This window comes from Aplidium turbinatum, chromosome 8 (assembly GCF_918807975.1).
Source record: "Aplidium turbinatum chromosome 8, kaAplTurb1.1, whole genome shotgun sequence".
In the NCBI taxonomy this organism is placed as follows: Eukaryota; Metazoa; Chordata; class Ascidiacea; order Aplousobranchia; family Polyclinidae; genus Aplidium; species Aplidium turbinatum.
This window is the reverse complement of record NC_137479.1, coordinates 27,690,553-27,709,146: the sequence shown is the minus strand read 5'-3', so window position 1 is coordinate 27,709,146 and position 18,594 is coordinate 27,690,553. Positions and strand designations below refer to the sequence as shown.

The window sequence follows — 18,594 nt, the reverse complement described above, 5'->3', positions numbered from 1 at the left end:
CTTTAACCCTATCTTGATACGAGCTGTTTTCGTACGCGGAAAGCACGTCACGGGCTATCTTAGCCCCGTGCTAATTAATCGCTAATAACGGGAGCTATGAAAATCACAGAACCAAATATTTTACAAGGTAATAGCCATGTGTAATTGTGTATTGTGCGTATAGAAATTAAATTTTTACTCAACAAATTTTTTGAAATAAAGTGTTTGAGAAGAAAAAACTTCAGAAAGTCGGTTTTTATTCTAATTTCCCGAAAATAGTTTCAAAATTAAAATTTTTGAATTATAACTAAACTAAACAAAAAATTACATTTGCTCATTAATATAAGGCATTTTTGAACGTTTCTTCACTTCAAAGTAATTGCACTAAGTTACCATTTATATTGCACCAACATTACCATATATATAACTAACATTGCACGAAAATGTCTAGTCACCTGAGACGAAATGCTTATTGTGAAGGGCAGGAAAGTAAAAAATGACCAGTTTAGGTGTAGAAAATTCGTAAATAATAAAACCTAAAAGTCAAGAAATTTCACATTTCTAGCATATTTCCTTCTGTGAAATGTTTCACTAATAGAGTGGAGTGTCCTCATAAAACCCCGTGTCGTATTAAGATAGGGTTAAAACAAGGTAATTCATTGCGATTCATAAACGGTTTTAACGATAGTCTTAGAAAGGGGCTCAATCACCCTATCGACACCGAGTACTAGAGGTTATGAACGGCGTCGAACATTTTGACACCTACCTAGTTATGTAGAACCATTGTCGTGGCGGGAACGTATGGAGTGGGAGTTTGACTGGCTGAGGTTATCAGCCCTTTTGACATCTGTTAATGTTACCACACTGCATGTTGTACAAAAGTATAGAAAACTTTCTAGATCCATGTCGAGAATCAAAGTATGTAAGGTTTTTCAATACAAAGTACCTGGACAATTTCTTAGGTTGCAGGCTTCCGTCCTTGTGTATGGTCCAACACAAGGTGCGCTAATGCAACTACGCGTCTGAGTAATTTGACCGCTTCCACATGTCTTACTACACTGGCCACTATCAACCCACGCTGAGTATACCGGCTGCTCGCCATCTAAATACAAATTAAAAACTTGGAAATGCCATCACTCACTACAAGCTATAGCCTACCCATTTAATTCACTCGTTTTTCTTCAAACACTTGAGTTATTAATTACATTATAAGCTCTTTCAACTCGATGGAGAGCTTACATTATAACCTGTGGTCTATTATTTTTTCACTTTTTTAGGCTACTAAAGATTTCGTTTCTTAAAAGAGTAGCAAAATAAATCTACTTTCGCAGATGCCAAAATTATGTGACCTTTACCATACAATACGATATTTGGAAAAAACTTGCAAAGCCAAGTAACATTGTCGGAAACAATTTGTTGCTCAATTCACAAACATTGGGTTAATAAATCAATTGAACCTTTTTGATATACTATTGCGTCTTCGTCAGGAATTTAAATTAAGTCCAATTTTTATCTTTTATGCCTACACCTACTGTACTCATGAGAATTTTAAATTGAATTATTTATCTTACCGCAAGGTGGCAGTATACAAGTGATTGTCCGGTGATCTGATCCTTGGCAAGACGAACCCGGACACTGCCTATATTGAGTTTCTTCTCCAAATCCACACGTCACAGTACACGTACCCGATCCGAACGGTCCCCAAACTACGTCATCAATTCGAGAAAAACATATCAAGGTAAACTGCTACACATTGTTTATGTGTGATTGTGTGTAAGCTACCTTGTTTACTAAACAAGCTTGTTTTAAATTTGTATAATATTTGTTGATTAGGCTTGTGTTACAAATCAGATCAAGTGAAGTAATTATCCCAGTAAAGGAAATAACAGCATGAACAGCATTAAAGATCTAATTTGAAGATCTATACTAAGTCCAAAATATGACTTTTGAGATAAAGCAAAGATTTTTTCGATGTTGGTTTATCTTTTATTTGTGTGCAAACACCAGTTTGTGTTATAAAAAATTAAGCCTTTTTCAATCAAATTTTGCACGGGAACAGGCGGCGTTGACCATCATACTAGACATTTTTGGTGATAACTCAATTCCCACAAAATGTGACTTGAGTAGTTCTACAACGCAAGTCTTCATTTGTTCTGTTGGAAAATTTCTTGAGGTTTTTCTATTGTTATAATGTTAAGGGAAAGCTTACTTTTAAAAACCATTTGGAAAAGAACCCAAGCAGCAAACATGGTATTTATCCCGATATAGCCGAAACTTTTCGCCATTGTGTTTTTTTGTATATCACCTATAGTCTAAATCTCTTGTTACTTGGTTTCGTTTGCTGCTGTTACATTGTCTTAGATGAAATTGGGATTATCGTAATACCCTTCACACCACGTAGGACCAAAAATGCGATTTTAGGCTTCGGGTCATTCTGCAGACGGCTTTGTTGAAAACAACTGTTTGCTGGACATTAAAAGATATAATTTAAACGACTGATGTCATTAATTATAAGCTAAAAATCCCATTTTAAATTGAAACAAGGCATATTTGAACTAAATGATTCTAATTCCGTGGATTTGTTCTCTTTATCATAGTTCTTGTCAAAATAAAAGTTTTTTGTAGTATTCAATATATTCAATTGTTGTATATGTCTTGTATGCTGTATATAAAGTCGTGATTTATTTTTCGATTCTTTCAGCGATCTCATTGAACTAACGGTTTTTTGTTAATTGGGCATGACAAGCGCAATTACTTTTTTATTGCTACATTTCTGGCCTGTGGAAACTACTAACACATAAGTGCATAGGTATCAATATAAATACAGCTAATATGGCACAGGTGAAATTGTCCCTTGCTCATCGTATACGCATAGAAACTAGTTTCGTTTATGACTTAAGTACCAGAACTACTCAAGAGTTTTGGAAATTGGAGTGTTGTGTAGTAGGCCTATAGCTTGATGGTCAAAGCATCTTCCCGGATAAAATTTCATGCCATAATCTGATTTATTTTGTCACACCGATCCGTACAGTACAATTTAGACCAATGTGTAGTTTACTATAGCTGAGCAAAATTTTACTTATTTTTTCTCAGGACCTTCTCTTGTAACTTTAGGAGTTCTTAAAACGAAATCTTCAATTACAGATTGTAAGGGATACGTGACGTGTTTGTATTATAAAGTACAATCTTACCTTCGTTATCAACACAAAAGTTACAAGTTTTTCGGCAATTTCTTCGCACAAAGTTTTGAAAAAATGTAAATGAGGAAGTGCAAAATGATACATATCGTGGACATGTGAACCTATATGCATCAACATCAGCACAGTCTGAAAAAAAAAGTAAAATACTTCGAAATTCATTTTTATAAACTTTTTTTTACAAAGATTAGGAAGTTTAGGCAAAATTTTGTTTAACCCTTAGAAGGTTGGGCTGCTGGAGTCTTGCTCAGTTTGGGGGGGGGGGGCTGTCGATTCTTCTTATGCTTTAGGAGTGATATCTCTTTTATTTTTTAAGGTACGGTTTCAAAATTTAAGATTCACTTTGTAAAATTATTCACATTTAGCATATCCGAAAATTAAAACTATGTGAATTTTAGAACTGCTCATATACGTTGAAATGTTGAGGTGACCTATGACTGTAATTGATGCATGAGTTTACACATTATTTTTTGGTAGAGTAATGAAGAACATGCATTGCAATGTTCTGATTAAATTTTTTTTACATAATTTTACATACAGTCAACTCCCTTCACGCTGTGAAACACTTAGGATTAACGAGACATGGGCCAAATTAATTACTTTCATCCAGCTGGTGGGAAAATTTTGAACAATAAAATATGAAATATTTCAGAGAATGTGCTGAGAAATGCAATTATCTCTCAATTTATAACCTGTATTCGCTCAAGATTTCTGCTCAATAGAGGTGAATAAAAGTTAGGAAAAGTCAAGAAATCTCGTAGTCGCAGCCTTTGTGGCTTTAGAGATACAACTCTTGATACAAAAAGTTGAATTGACAGCCCCCCCAACCTTCAAAGGGTTAATAGATATAGTGGCATAGTTATGCAACCTGTGTTTTCCTTCAAGTAGAAATTTGATTAGAGAAAAGCTATGCCAGTCAGTTTTGATAGCTGCTCATTTGGATAAGCGTCCGAGTATTCAAAAATAAATGACACTCTCGAAAATTGAGTTTGAGCAACGTAATTCATGGAATAATAAACACGATCTAAACTTCAACTTTGTCAATCTCAAAGACCGGGTTTGCATCAGTGGTGCAAAGACTCTACAAATATGTGAAGCTGTCAAAATTCAACTGTCAAAGAAGCTTTTTTAATCCGAGGATAGAAATTGTAGATTTATTAATCTATTGTAGATGCTGTAGATAATATCAATACTGTAGATCTATTAACAGAAAGATTCTTTTTGTAAACAAACATAACTTACATCTCTGTAAACAAAATCTAGAAATAAAAGCTCAAGATCAATAAACAATGCCTTGGTAAATTTTTAAAATAGCCCAATTTCATGAAAAGTGTTGAAAAGACAACGAATCGGTTCAGTCTTAATGATCGTAATGCGTCAAGCATTAAGAAGTCTATAACCACGTGAAAGAAACAGAAACTTTTATTTCGACTGTTGGAAGACTATCAATACGAAAAACTATTAACAAACTACGAAATTACCATAACAAATTCCAGAGATAGAAAAACTCATCATTTTTATATTGATTCAAAGACGTTGAATCGATGTAAAAATAACGGGTTTTGCTGTCTGAGTCAATTCAACAATAGGCAGAAAGCAACGAAAGACAAAATCAGTCGGTGAATCAGCTGCTTCCTGCGTCTTTAAAGTGATGGTAACAGAAGAAAGTTTTTTCGATCAAACAGTAAGTGCCGCACATTGAGTTGGAAATATAAAAATCTTAAATATTGAGCAAATCATGCTTTAAAAATGATAAGTATTGCATGTAACAACATACTTGATGGACACGCATCATCGTTGCAGGGGACAATTCTTCGTTTGGGCTCTGGGCAAGGCCCACTGATGCAATTGCGGCCTTCGTCTTGAACACCCCCACCGCAAGAAACAGAACAAGATCCGGCAGAAAACCAATCAGAGTAGGAAGATCCTTCACCTACAACTTTGAAAGTATGCATAATAAAATTAATCAACAAAGAGGTAATTTGCAAATGATGAATCCTTGCAAATTTGGTATGCAACTAAGTTTGAAATTTATAGCATAAGTGTTAGAGTTTCAATAACTCATCATGAACAAAACATTTATTAGAAAGTGGAAGTATCAATTTTTGCAAAATTATTTTATCATTGATGTCATCAAATCAATTTCCTAACAAATATGTTGCACTTGAAAAATATAACTTTAAAAGTGCCGTAGCCTAAAGAAGCCCGAAAAATCAAATCCTTGAAGTTGACTTTGTTGTGCACTGGGTGACCTTCTCAAGTTAAAAGTAAGCTCGGGCTGTGCAGTTAGGCAAAAATTGTACTTCTCTTAATCCTCAGTTTATAGCTGGCCGACTTCAACTTTGACTCCAGCTTCATTATTGCCAGATTTTGAAGGATGACTGATTTTTTATGTTTTTGATCTTTTTTATAATTGTTAAATTTTATTTCATTTAAGTGGTAATTGAAATTTAATCGGCGACTTTCACAAAATCTGAAAAGAACAAACATTTTTATTTTTTGGAAAAGATTCTGACAGCAATACAGAGAACAAAAAAAACATTTTGAAAAAAAAAGAAAAATTGCAAACAAAATTTTTATTGTTTATTGTTTAGTCTTGTTTTCAACAACTTCGACTCCTGACAGGCCAAAATCCTTCCGACTCCGACTCTACGACTCCGACTCCATAGCCCTGCAATAAACTAACCAAGGAAATTTAAGAACTGTGTTGAATCATAATAACGCTTACAAATCACTTGGGCAATTTCCAAGGTTACAACTGCTTTTTTTGGTGAATGGTTTATTGTGAAACCCTCTAATGCATTGTCTGGTATCAGTAAATTATTAAAATGTAACTACAGATAAAATAACTCCACCTTATATTGCTTATATGTTACCTGGACAATCCCTAAGGTTACAACTGATTATTCTGGTCAACGGTTCATTGCAAAATCCTCTAATGCATTGTCTGTTTTCAGTGATTGATCCAGGTCCACAGGTATCAGAACAAGTTCCAATAGGTTGCCAGGTCGTGTAAGATGGTGAGACTAAAAGTACAAATCATTATTGTATAGAAACAAATGGAAACAAAAACAAAGGAAAACTTTTTTTGCAAAATATTTAATATTAGTTTATTATTCTATTCTATGTAAAAGTTATTCTTGCAAACAAGAATGACAAACCTAAAGTTACGTCGTTTTGACCAAGCTATTATTCTTATAAACTTTAAGTGACACCACATCAACAAAAATAATTTTAAAATTAGTTACATTCATCAAACATTGTTATTAAGTTTACCTAAAATCACTGTTGCAGCTATATTTATGAAATGGATGCTTTGCAAAACAAAAAACATGATAAGCTACACGGATCGAAATTGAACGCAATCAAAACAGGAGGTTCTGTGTCTCAATTTACTGCTTGTTTATTTTATTAGGGTTGCAACACTGGATGTTTATATAATTGGGGGTCCTTGTCTGCATAGACAACTACTATCATGCTTTTGTGTTTGCCCCGGTGAAGTACTTTTCCCGTGTTGTTGAATGCATTTTATTATTTCACGTTCAAAATTTAACCAAATGAAATGAAGAAAGCACCTCCTATTTAGTGATGACTTGACATCCTACATATTTTCTCTAAAATACGCACCTGGACAATCCCTAAGGTTACAACTGATTGTTCTGGTCAATGGCTCATTGCAAATTCCTCTAATGCATTGTCTGGTTTCAGTGATTGATCCCGGTCCACAGGTTTCAGAACACGAGCCAGAAGATTGCCAATTCGAGTAATCTGGCGAAACTATGGCATCAAAAAATAAGTGTATTTGCATTTGTACGAAAAAAAAAATTGCTTTGCTCACTGTCACCAGTAGGCCTATACAATTTATATTGATGCAAGTGCAAAAGTTACCACAAAACGATTATAACTGTGCTTTTTGACATATCAACCGTAGTAATATACAAACTGTACAGTACTGTTTTAATTTCACCTGGACAATCCCTAAGGTTACAACTGCTTGTTCTGGTCAATGGTTCATTGCAAAATCCTATAATGCATTGTCTGTTTTCAGTAATTGATCCAGGTCCACAGGTTTCAGAACAAGTTCCAATAGGTTGCCAATTCGAGTATTCTGGTGTAACTGTAGCACCAAGCAATAATTATATTTTAATTTGTAGAAAAACAATCGACTTTTCGTATTATTCACTAATTTTTATTGATAGAAATATAAAGTTAACATAAAAGCTTTGATATAGTACATTTTTGACATACTGTATACTACCAATACTAATTTAACAACTTGCTGCAGTTAATTAAAATACCGGTACGCTACAATTTCACCTGGACAATCCCTCAGGTTACAACTGCTTGTTCTGGTCAAGGGCTCATTGCAAAATCCTCTAATGCATAGTCTGTTTTCAGTGATTGAACCAGGTCCACATGTTTCAGAACAAGTTCCAATAGGTTGCCAATTCGAATATCCTGGTGTAACTGAAGCATTAAAAATAATTTCATTTTAATTTGTAGAAAAACAATCGACTTTACGTGTCAGTATCTAAATTTAGCGATAAAATTTAAAAAAATACACAAAATTTTTGCAAAAATGCTTTTTAACATATACCACCAATAGGCTAGTAACCATAGCAATTTAGAAGTTAATTAAAGTACCGTGTTGCTATACTCTTTTACCTGGACAATCTCTCAGGTTACAACTTCTTGTTCTGGTCAACGGTTCATTGCAAAATCCTCTAATGCATTGTCTGTTTTCAGTGATTGAACCAGGTCCACAAGTTTTAGAACACGACCCAGAAGGTTGCCAATTCGAATATTCTGGTGTAACTGAAGCATTGAAAAATAATTCTATTTTAATTTGTAGAAAAACAATCGACTTTACGTGTCAGTATCTAAATTTAGCAATAAAATCAAAAAATTTACACAAAATTTTTGCAAAAATGCTTTTTAACATATACCACCAAAGGGCACCAATAGGCTAGTAACCATAGCAATTTAGAAGTTAATTAAAGTACCGTGTTGCTACTCTTTTACCTGGACAATCTCTAAGGTTACAACTGCTTGTTCTGGTCAACGGTTCATTGCAAAATCCTCTAATGCATTGTCTGTTTTCAGTGATTGAACCAGGTCCACAAGTTTTAGAACACGACCCAGAAGATTGCCAATTCGAATATTCTGGTGTAACTGAAACATTGAAAATTAGGAACATCCGCAAAAAACCATTACCCTAGTCCGCCCCGATAGCTCAGTTGGTTAGCACGTGACTTCGTGAACGAAGAAGCTTCAAGATCAAGCAGTGCTGGTTCGACTCTCGGGATGTGCGCTTGAGCAACGCATTTCAGGACTGTTCTCCAATCACGGTACCTAATGGATGAAATAATTCTCCAGCAATAACACTTAAACAATCGGAAACTTCACTTTTTCAATCACGGTGACCGGCCCTGCGTCAAAAAGCCTCTACAAGTATGTAAAATTGCCAAGAATAACCTATCAAGGCTTTTTCAGTCCGAAGATAATTATTCAAAACCAAACCAAAACCAAACATTTAAGCTATAAAATAATGTTGCTCATTTTGCTGGTACTGCTATTTTGCATTCATCAAATGCTGGCGTTTGCACAACAATCTAACTTCTTAGTGTAATGTATTAAGAATCGATTTCGCTATAGCAATAGCATCTTCAGCTCATTCAAATAGAAACGAAAGATGGTAATATACAGTAGCTAATGTAGTTTATCAGAACACTGTTTTAATTTCACCTGGACAATCTCTAAGGTTACAACTGCTTGTTCTGGTCAACGGTTCATTGCAGATGCCTCTAATGCATTGTCTGTTTTCAGAGATTGATCCAGGTCCACATGTTTCAGAACAAGTTCCAATAGGTTGCCAATTCGAGTATTCTGGGGTAACTAGAACAGTGGAAGAGGTTAAATTGATAGAAAATCCAATTTTACTCAGTTGAGGACAAAGCTCATTGATAACATAACGAAAGTTATTAAATGCTTAAATCTTGGAATGTAACAAAGCAGTTTATCTACATAAAAAGAACGTCTCATACGTGGATCTGTGAAAAAGTTATAATCCGGATTTCGTTTACCTGAATTGCAGTCGAAAAAGTTTCCGAAAGTGTCATTTGTTCATAAATTAAAAACTTGTTGAAAGTTTAAATTTAGGAAAGTGTTGTTTAAGCTTATCCACTTCCTATCAGTATTCTAAGTTTGTCGTTGTATTAGATGGAAAGAACTACGATGGACGCTTGCTTAGTGTTTTTTTAATATTGCACAAAGGATGAAACGTTTCTAAAATTCGAAGCGTGTAGAAATGCTTATCAACAAAGGATGGCATGTTTTTAATGACAGACACGTCAGGACCGATAGATGATTTGGATATGCGTTCGACTTTGTTTAAGAAAAAAATGCAAGATCAATCGGCGCTGGTTCAACTCTCGGTTTATGCGCTTAATTAACGTATTCAAGAACTGTTCTCCATTCAGTGGATACTAGTGGATAGAATTATTCAAAAACAACAACATTTCAAAATAAAAAACTTTACTCTGTCAATTTCGGTGATCCGGCCTGCCTCTTTGACACAAAGCCTCTACAGTAGAAGTATGCGAAACTGCCAGGAATAAGCTCTTAAAGAAGCTTTCTCAGTCCGACCATATAGATACCCAGAGTCACAATTCCTTTTATCTCAATAGCGTTAAAAACTGGTTAACAGTGCAGCTTGCTGAATTTGACATGGAAAGCGTAGCATACATGTCCTTAGTCATCAATGGTCAGTTGGTAGGTAGAATAGGTAGGTATCGAAAACAGAAAAGATAATAAAAAATTAGCGTTAAATCTCCACTTTCCAGACTTCATATCCATTGTTGGTGTACAGTATGTTAATTTTTTATTCAGTAAATAAAGTCAAGAGAGATTATAAGATAATACAATTTTGGGTGAATTTTTTCTACTGCCTACCTGGACAATCCCTAAGGTTGCAACTGCTTGTCCTGGTCAATGGCTCACTGCAAAGTCCTTTAATGCATTGTCTGGTTTCAGTGATTGATCCCGGTCCACAGGTTTCAGAACACGAGCCAGAAGATTGCCAATTCGAATATTCTGGTGTAACTGGAACATTGAAAAGTGTTGGATGGATACAAAAGACGAGCACATGTTGCTTGAAAACGATTGTTTGCATCACAGAAGTGCAAAAGTTACATCATTTTTCTTAATCTTGGACGTAAAGAATGTCTTTTTCAGAGGAGCTTGAATTCAGTCACACTTAATTTGAATAAAGTGATAGGCTACCTTGTATTTTGAATAACTTCAGAAAATATCAGACTGTTGAAATTAAAACGTTTGCAGGTAGGGTTCTGGTTAACTCCTGTTAAAAATCAGTCAGTTCGATGTAAGAAATGTAAAGACAAGCCTCACCTGCCTCCTCTACAGAAACACATAAGTTTCGGCAGGTACCTCGGCAGTTAGTTTCCAAATATGCTTTTAAGTTAGGAGAATTGCACAATGATCTAAATAGGATGCAGCCTCCTCCAGAGTCTACGCAGCCTGAAATGAATACGACATATGCCTAAGATGCGTAAATAAACACATAGAGGCTAAACCGTTATCTACTGTATATCAGTCATACTGCATATGTTTTGATTCTGGGTTTACTAGATGTCTAACGTCACTTTCTTAAACTTTTGTTGTGCAGTAGGCTATCTACATGTTTTGCATGTAATTGTAAATCTCTATGTTGGACACTGTGGAGCTCTTAGGTTGCGATGGAAAATTCTTATCTTCTCCATTTATAACTTAAATGATATAAATAAATCAAATATACGCAAAGCTTTGATAGAAAATTATAATAAAACTTTGATAGAAAATTTGTCGTTTTCCACCATAACCATACAAAAGCATAGTAACTTAATCAGATTTAACATATTTAAGTTCATTACAACATTTACAGAAAAAAATACAGTGAAAGAAATTTCGAACGTTTTCGACATCACATGATCTCCTGTTTAGGAGTAATATACAATAGTTTTACATCTCAACAAAACACAGTGGTTAAGTGTTAAAGATTAAATTTATCAACAGGAAAAAAACTAAAAAATGTACAGTGCTTCTGACTAGCTCAACACTCAGCAATAAGCACGAGAATTTCATATGGTTTGTTTGATGGACTTGCTTTTCCAGAGGGATACTAATAAGTTGAAAAGAACACTACGTTTAAATGGTTACCCTTCATATTTTTTCGATTAAACATTGATACGTTTTGGGAGCCTTATAAACCCAAAGATATACCGGAAGAAAACGATCTTAGCAACTGTTTTGATTTACCATTTTTAGCCAAAATCGTTAAAAAGAAATTCATTGCAACATTTATACTGCATATAAAACAGGGGTTCTTAACCTTTTTTGTCTCGTTTACCCCTTGCCGAATGAAAAAAGTAAAATTTACCCCCACTGTTTTGGTGGCCCCTTGTGATGTCATCGTGTGCAGTCAACCATGCAAAGAAATGCAAAACATCCTTTTTTGTATGGATTTACCTTGGCAATAATTAGGTTAAGTACAGTAAAAATGTAGCACACATACGCTGCTGAAAGGAAACTGGTAGTCTACTTGCGTGGAGATAAAAGAAAAAGACGAAAACTTACATTAAGGGAACGTTCAAATATTACGTAACGCCTTCGAGGGGGAGGGGGGGGTTTATGCAAAGCGTTACGTTAGCGTCACATCGGGGGGGAGGGGGTTCAAGCAAAACGTTACGTAACGCTTTGGGGTACGGAATGGTAGTTTTTTGTGCTGAATTCGTAGTGAAAAAGCGTTACATGGGAGAGGGGGGGATTGAAAAAAGCGTTACGTTGGCGTTACATGGGGGAGGGGGGGATTGAAAAAAGCGTTACGTAATATTTGAACGTTCCCTAAGCATAAATTTGAATCAAAATCGAGTGCAACACTAGGAAAAAATGAAGTTTGCTTTAATTTATGATTCAGTAAATTTACCCCCTTGGTAGGTGAAATTTACCCCCAAGGGGTAAATTTACCCCCGGTTAAGAACCCCTGATATAAAACGTTCAAAATAGGCAGATATTTCCAACCAAATTCGCCTACGCCTTTTACTCTATGTTCTGATTTTGTGTATAAATTCAGTTGTTTGCGTGATGCGAACCTGACATAGCCTACATCGGTTTGTCAACAAGATATTTATCGATTAGAGCGGGGGGAACACCTGAGTTTGAATTTTATACAAAAAGTGCAGTTAAGATCACATTTTCTCATGTGCAACATGTCAAAATAACGTTTCTATTAAGCAATTTGAGATCATATCCAGGGCAGGTCTGAGTAATGAGTATCAAACCAAATTTAGTAAGCCATACCATGGCTACCTAAAGATACGGCCTGATTTGTCACATTTTGCAGAAATTTCCAGATTATGCCAACTTTGGACGAATGTTTAAATGAATTTTTCTAAAAATTATATTTTTAAGCTTTCTTTACTGTTTTCCCCAGATGACACAATAGGTTTTAACATCATCAGATGTTGAAAAAAAGCACAATTTGATTTCGAAAATTTTACTCAGACTGTTAATTTTTGAATAACAGTCTGATTGAGCGTTTTTCAACTTACTTTTTCTCATTTGTTCCGGCTTCCCCAAGGCAACAATTTTTTTTATATCATTAAGAGACAACCAAAAGTAAACAAAATCTCAGAAAATGTCAGTCAAACACTAGCAGTAGCTGTAATCAAAATCTGCAAAGTGTGACGTATCAGGCCGCATCTCCAGGTGGTCATGGCCGTACAAATAAAACGCCAGACAATTAATGCTTGCGGTTCGTCTTTTTCGCTCTATGTATTTTAAATCAGTTTTTCACTCCTTGCCTATCGTACACACCACGTCGTGTGATCTGTGTAACGCCGTTTAATAATGCAGCAACCTTTGAGATTCTCGTGTTTATTGCTGAGTGTTGAGCTAGTCGACTAAACCATACCAAAACTTTCAGTGTAACAGCCAAATCACGTTTAAAAAAATAACTGTGTTGGTTTAACCTACTTCATGGTAGTAGTATGATAAACCAGTCACCAAGGTAAGTTAAACTGACGTTTTATAACCTTAATCTTGCTACAATGATGCAAAATAAACTTTTTTTGGCTGCAACATTACGTCAAGTGCACAAACACTAACCGTGGCATAAAATCCAATAAAGAAAACCCACAGAAAATTCAAAACAAACAATGCCACTTTGTGACATTCAATGCAATTGCAAGCAAGAACCGTTTTAAAGACGCAGGCTAACGGACCTTCCTCACCCTAAGCCGATGAGAAAACAAGTTTTTTGTCGGTCAGGGAAACCAGTACTATACTGAATGTAAAAAGGAGTTGTTTCACAATGTCATTATACAAGGAAACGAGTATCCACATCTTATGGTTCAACTTATCTCAACCTCAACTACCAAATTTGGGCAACTATAATTTTAAATCAGTCAGATCTGCATCTTTTCTACTGTTTGAACGAATATTATATTTATCTACGTTTTTACAGAAAGTTTTTCGAAGAACTGTGAATTGCAAATCTACAGTTATAAACCAAACATTTACATTTTTACATTAGTCGTGAGGACTGATGAACGTTTACAACACCACAAATTATATGGTATCATTCGTTTGTGCTTATCATTCTCACATCTTTTCAAGAAATATAAATAAATTTTTCCTTACAAATTTGCAAGGAAAAGGGCAGATGAAACCAATCAGGGGATTAGGTTATGCTGATAACTAAAATTGCAACAAATAACATCGTGAAAGAGTGTGTAATATATAGGATGGGTCGTTTTTGACTTTTTTTCGAAATTCAAAAACGGCTAGTCATAAAAAGTAGTACATGAATAAAAAAGTTATGTGTGCAAAATTTCATCAGTTTGGGGGTGCATCTTCTGCCCCCGCAGGAGGGTCAAACTTTCAATTTTTTGAAAAAAAGAGGAAAATTTCACTTTCCGTTTTAACATAATTGTTTTTATAATTTTTCTTCTGGCTAGTTATAAATTGTAAGTGGGATGTACCCAGAAATTTCCTATGAAAAGGCATGTTCGAAACTTAAGGTTTACTGCCCCCGTATCGACGACTAAAATGCTGAATTTTCACCAATTTGAGATGCAATTTTGTCATTGCTCAATAAACAAACTTGTCGCAAAAGGACGAGATGGTGTTAACGCAGTCAGTCATAGTAGTCGTAGTCAGTCATAGTAGCCGTTTTAATTAGACCTGGATCTAGTTATTAACTTTTGACAAAAGTCTTCGAAGTAGGCTATAAGCGGTTTACAACAAACTAGTAATGTTTGCAACCCGTAAAATATGCTTATTAGTGAATAATATGATAAAGCTTTGGTAGAGAGTTTGCTTTGTTGAACCATAGAGAAATAAAACATAGTAACTTTAGCGGGTTTAGCATACTTTATTACACACAAAATATAACATAATAAAATAAAATAAACTCAAACGTTTTCGACACGTACGTGTGTCCTCATCAGGAATTAAATCTGCACTACATAAAATGAAAAATCGTAAGATAAATTTGACTATGCACTGTAACTGTAACGACACTCTGGACTGAAAGCACAAACTGAACAAATGATACGAGAATGATTGCGAGTAAATTATGCGGTGGGAAACAGATCACGTGAGATGTAGACTACAGGCATTGGACAATCCTTTTGTGTGTGTTGTAATTGTTTTGTCCAATGCCTGTAGTCTACACCTCACGTGATCTGTTTCCCACCTCATAATTTACTCGCAATCATTCTCGTATCATTTGTTCAGTTTGTGCTTTCAGTCCAGAGTGTCGTTACAGTTACAGTGCATATTCAAATTTATCTTACGATTTTTCATTTTATGTATTGCAGATTTAATTCCTGATGAGGACACACGTACGTGTCGAAAACGTTTGAGTTTTTTTTATTTTAATTATGTTATATTTTGTGTGAAATAAAGTATGCTAAACCCGCTAAAGTTACTATGTTTCATTTCTCTTGGAATAATATGAAATGAACACTGAAGGTCGATCAGCTGAGATAAATAGACGCTGCCAATATTTTATGCAAAGACGACTTCTGCGTTTTCGATGTTGTCACATAATTTTTATACTTTGTGCTTTATATACTTCATACTTTCATTATACTTTGTGCACAAAACATGGGCAATGTTTATTACGTATGTGCTTGCATTGTGTGGTATTGTTATTCAGCTGTATTTTCATACATGTTTGGTTTACAAAACTTAGGAACACTCTATAGGCTAATTGTTTTGTGTCAATAAAACCTTGCAGCAATAGTCAAATACAGTAAATCCGTTTTATTTTGTTCGTTGAAAAAGTTTATTTATGCGAATATACGTTATGTAATATACTAAAGAGTTACATAACGGACGATCGATTACAGTTTGGGATTTGTAGTTTTTGTGGTAGAGCTAGCCTAATCATGCGATCACGAGACCCTAACCAAAATCGGTTGCTTAAAAGCTTTATTGTTGGTGCGTTCAATCCTAAGTTACAATCCCACAATAGTGGGCAATAGGTTGGCGACCCCCCGAGGTTTGCTGGCCATGGCTTGGTCAACTTGGGTATGGTTTAACATACTTTGCAATATGGTTGCTTAGTGCAAACTCTGTGAAGGATTTGCAAAGTAGACTATCACAACTTGAAAGTCAAAGAGCATTTCCGTACAACTAACATCATACGTTATTGGAAATAATCTTGTTGTTTTAGTCTGAATCATCTCTGTTTTTGATGTACAGGCTACGCAACATATGCAAGTAAATATCATCACATCATTTTTAAGCTGAATAAGCCAGTGTCGCAACCTTCTGTCTACAGAAAAGAGGTCAACGCTTTTTTAAATGTTAGAATCAAAGGATTCGAAAAACTCGAAATATAAGTTATTTGGTAACACAAAGCTACTTCTGGACAATAGGTTGTAAGTACATAAGTCGTAAGTCATACAATATGGTCTTCAAGAAAGAAGCATATTTCAGAATTTTGTAACGTGATCGAGGAGAAATTATTGTTGTTTTAATTTTTTATCACATAAAGGATATTTCTTCCAAAAACAGACCTAACCCTATGAAACGAGATGAGATTTTTACAGCTTGTGTACACAAGTAGGCTACGGTAGCCTATAATGTATCAGCGGCATGCATGAAATGGCCTACATCACGTAATTTCGACTGTTTTATAACTAGAACTAATAGCCACAAGTAGACATAGTTGTGATAGTGGTTGGTTGTAATATATAGATGTATGGCCTGAGTTTGGTCTATACATAGCACAATTACGAGACCGCAAGAGTTTTTTCTTTAATAAATTTAACAACATATTTAGGTGGTTAAAAACACATAGGCTAGTCTGGATTTCTGCAAAAATTTTATTGTTTTTATCTCCGTATTGCATTATCCATCACGTGGTTTTTATAGTTTGATAAATGTCGTATTTTTAACATATCAAAAGATAATAAGCTTTATCTATTAGGGTAATAAAGAAGGTGTGCCTCTTAAAAATAATTTAAAAAACTAGGATACTACCATAATCGCTATTTTAACAGATGGTGCAGTTTACTAGAATTTGCTTATTTATTATAGCTGAAGCTAGGAATTTAATATTAAAACTAAAATTAGAGAAAAAGACGGGAAAAGATTCCTCTTCATTTTTACTGTAAAAATTTGGAATATAGCCTATTCAGTATTCAATCATTAAAATTGCAAGCTTTACATTTTTATGAAATTAAACTTACTTTGAGCATTGATATTCCAAAACTGAAGCATTGCCATAAGAACAGTGAACAAAACTTTTCCCATTTTTGAAGATTATGGAACTCGCTTGCAATTTCAATTGAGAACTTACAAGCGTATCTTCATGAAATAAAATAAGTCTTTTCCAACCTGTACCCTTAGCCTACGTTCTGTTGATAGTGAAAAATTGTTCTTAGTAGTATTAAGCTGGAGGCACTGTAAAAATTTACGTTGCTGTTTATTAACCTTTCTCAAAGGGCAAACAAGGTGAAAGAGAGTTTGAATACTACTGGAAAAGGTTTTAAAACAGGATTCCATCTTGAGATTACACATAATATTGTATTGCGGTCACTAGACAATGCTTCCATAACTCTAGCAACACTATAAATAAGCTATTTGATGACAAGTATGCTGCATCAAATTGTACTTTTTGATTTTTGAAAGCAGGATTTGAAAATCTAAACACTTTCTAATCTCTAAACATCGTTTTAAAGGGATTTTTTTGTTATCACGTGTCATTAGACTTCCAAATAGAAGTTTGATGAACCATTTACCGAAGATTGCTTGCAAATTAGATCAAATTATCTTCAATTACTGCGTTTTATTCACCTAACGGTTGTTTCCTGATATGCCATTCCAGAAATAAGATATGCTCCCGTTAGCTTAACACTTTCTCCACTTTAATCTAACAACCATGACAGCTTACGTCAAATTACTTTGATTATAAAAAAATTATAAATTATTATGAGTCAACTTCTACAGAAAAACGAAGACGTGCAAAAAGCGTCATTCATTTTCGACATGTCTAGCCTGTGAAGTGGTAAGTATTATTCTTAGGATATTCGGTCGTGCTTCGTCATCACTTGGAACGAAGTATGGTTCCCCCATATTAATATACCAGGCAAGTTGCCAACAAACTGGTTTCTTCACTATACGAGAAAGAAATCAACATGATATCTGTGTCGTCGCTATTAAACACATGTGCTGTAATACCTGCTATATCATAGGTAAAAAGACATGCTGCGCCAATCCTGAACATAGTGACTGAAGTAGGCTACATCACATCAAAATGTAAAAACTGTCAAAAATGTGGTTTTTATTGAAGCATTTAGTGTAGTTTCAAATTGATGACGCAGCAGTTTTAGTTTTCTACGGGCATCGTAGTAAACAGCTGGCTTAATAGTCACATTAACATAGCAAAGTTGCTTATCCTGCATAGTTTATGAGATTTATAAGTTGTAATTTACCATGTCGTATAGTAAGATGTGTAGACTATACGTACGCATGGCCTTTAAAACTGCCGCCAATTCAGGCAGACTATTAATTATGGAAGAAAGGATAGGAAATGGGCTATTTTAAGAGCAATCTGCAACACGTTGCTCCGTCTAATGGCTATTATTACTTTGAGTGCAATTCAAACTGCATACTAATATAAGCACTAGCTGAATGCTGAATTTAACGCTATTTCATTTTTTTGTCACTATTCTTTGGTGTTTTTTTTAGATGACCGGGACGATGTCTCCGAGAATGCTTACAACTCTTCCAATAATTATTAATTTTCACAGACCAACGCTGAAGAAAGTAGCCAAATATCTATATTGAATTTTTCTCAAAATGTTAACCTGTTATCACCAGCCCTTAGCATGTACAGTAGACTACAAAG

General features: G+C 34.7%; 1 protein-coding gene across 1 annotated transcript in view; it reads right to left on the bottom strand.

The window, feature by feature from the left end:
• LOC145776224 (uncharacterized) overlaps window positions 1–16,997 on the bottom strand; it is a 40,718-nt gene extending 23,721 nt beyond the window's left edge. The window contains exons 1-14 of the mRNA XM_082587625.1: window positions 16,934–16,997; window positions 10,584–10,712; window positions 10,128–10,277; window positions 8,922–9,071; window positions 8,199–8,348; window positions 7,842–7,991; window positions 7,494–7,643; window positions 7,144–7,293; window positions 6,804–6,953; window positions 6,053–6,202; window positions 4,954–5,115; window positions 3,171–3,305; window positions 1,551–1,685; window positions 926–1,081 (exon numbers count right to left, since the gene is read on the bottom strand). Of these exons, the coding sequence (XP_082443751.1) occupies window positions 926–1,081; window positions 1,551–1,685; window positions 3,171–3,305; window positions 4,954–5,115; window positions 6,053–6,202; window positions 6,804–6,953; window positions 7,144–7,293; window positions 7,494–7,643; window positions 7,842–7,991; window positions 8,199–8,348; window positions 8,922–9,071; window positions 10,128–10,277; window positions 10,584–10,712; window positions 16,934–16,997 (1,981 nt within the window). The remainder of the gene's footprint in view (window positions 1–925; window positions 1,082–1,550; window positions 1,686–3,170; window positions 3,306–4,953; window positions 5,116–6,052; window positions 6,203–6,803; window positions 6,954–7,143; window positions 7,294–7,493; window positions 7,644–7,841; window positions 7,992–8,198; window positions 8,349–8,921; window positions 9,072–10,127; window positions 10,278–10,583; window positions 10,713–16,933) is intronic.
• Window positions 16,998–18,594: the final 1,597 nt, after the last annotated feature.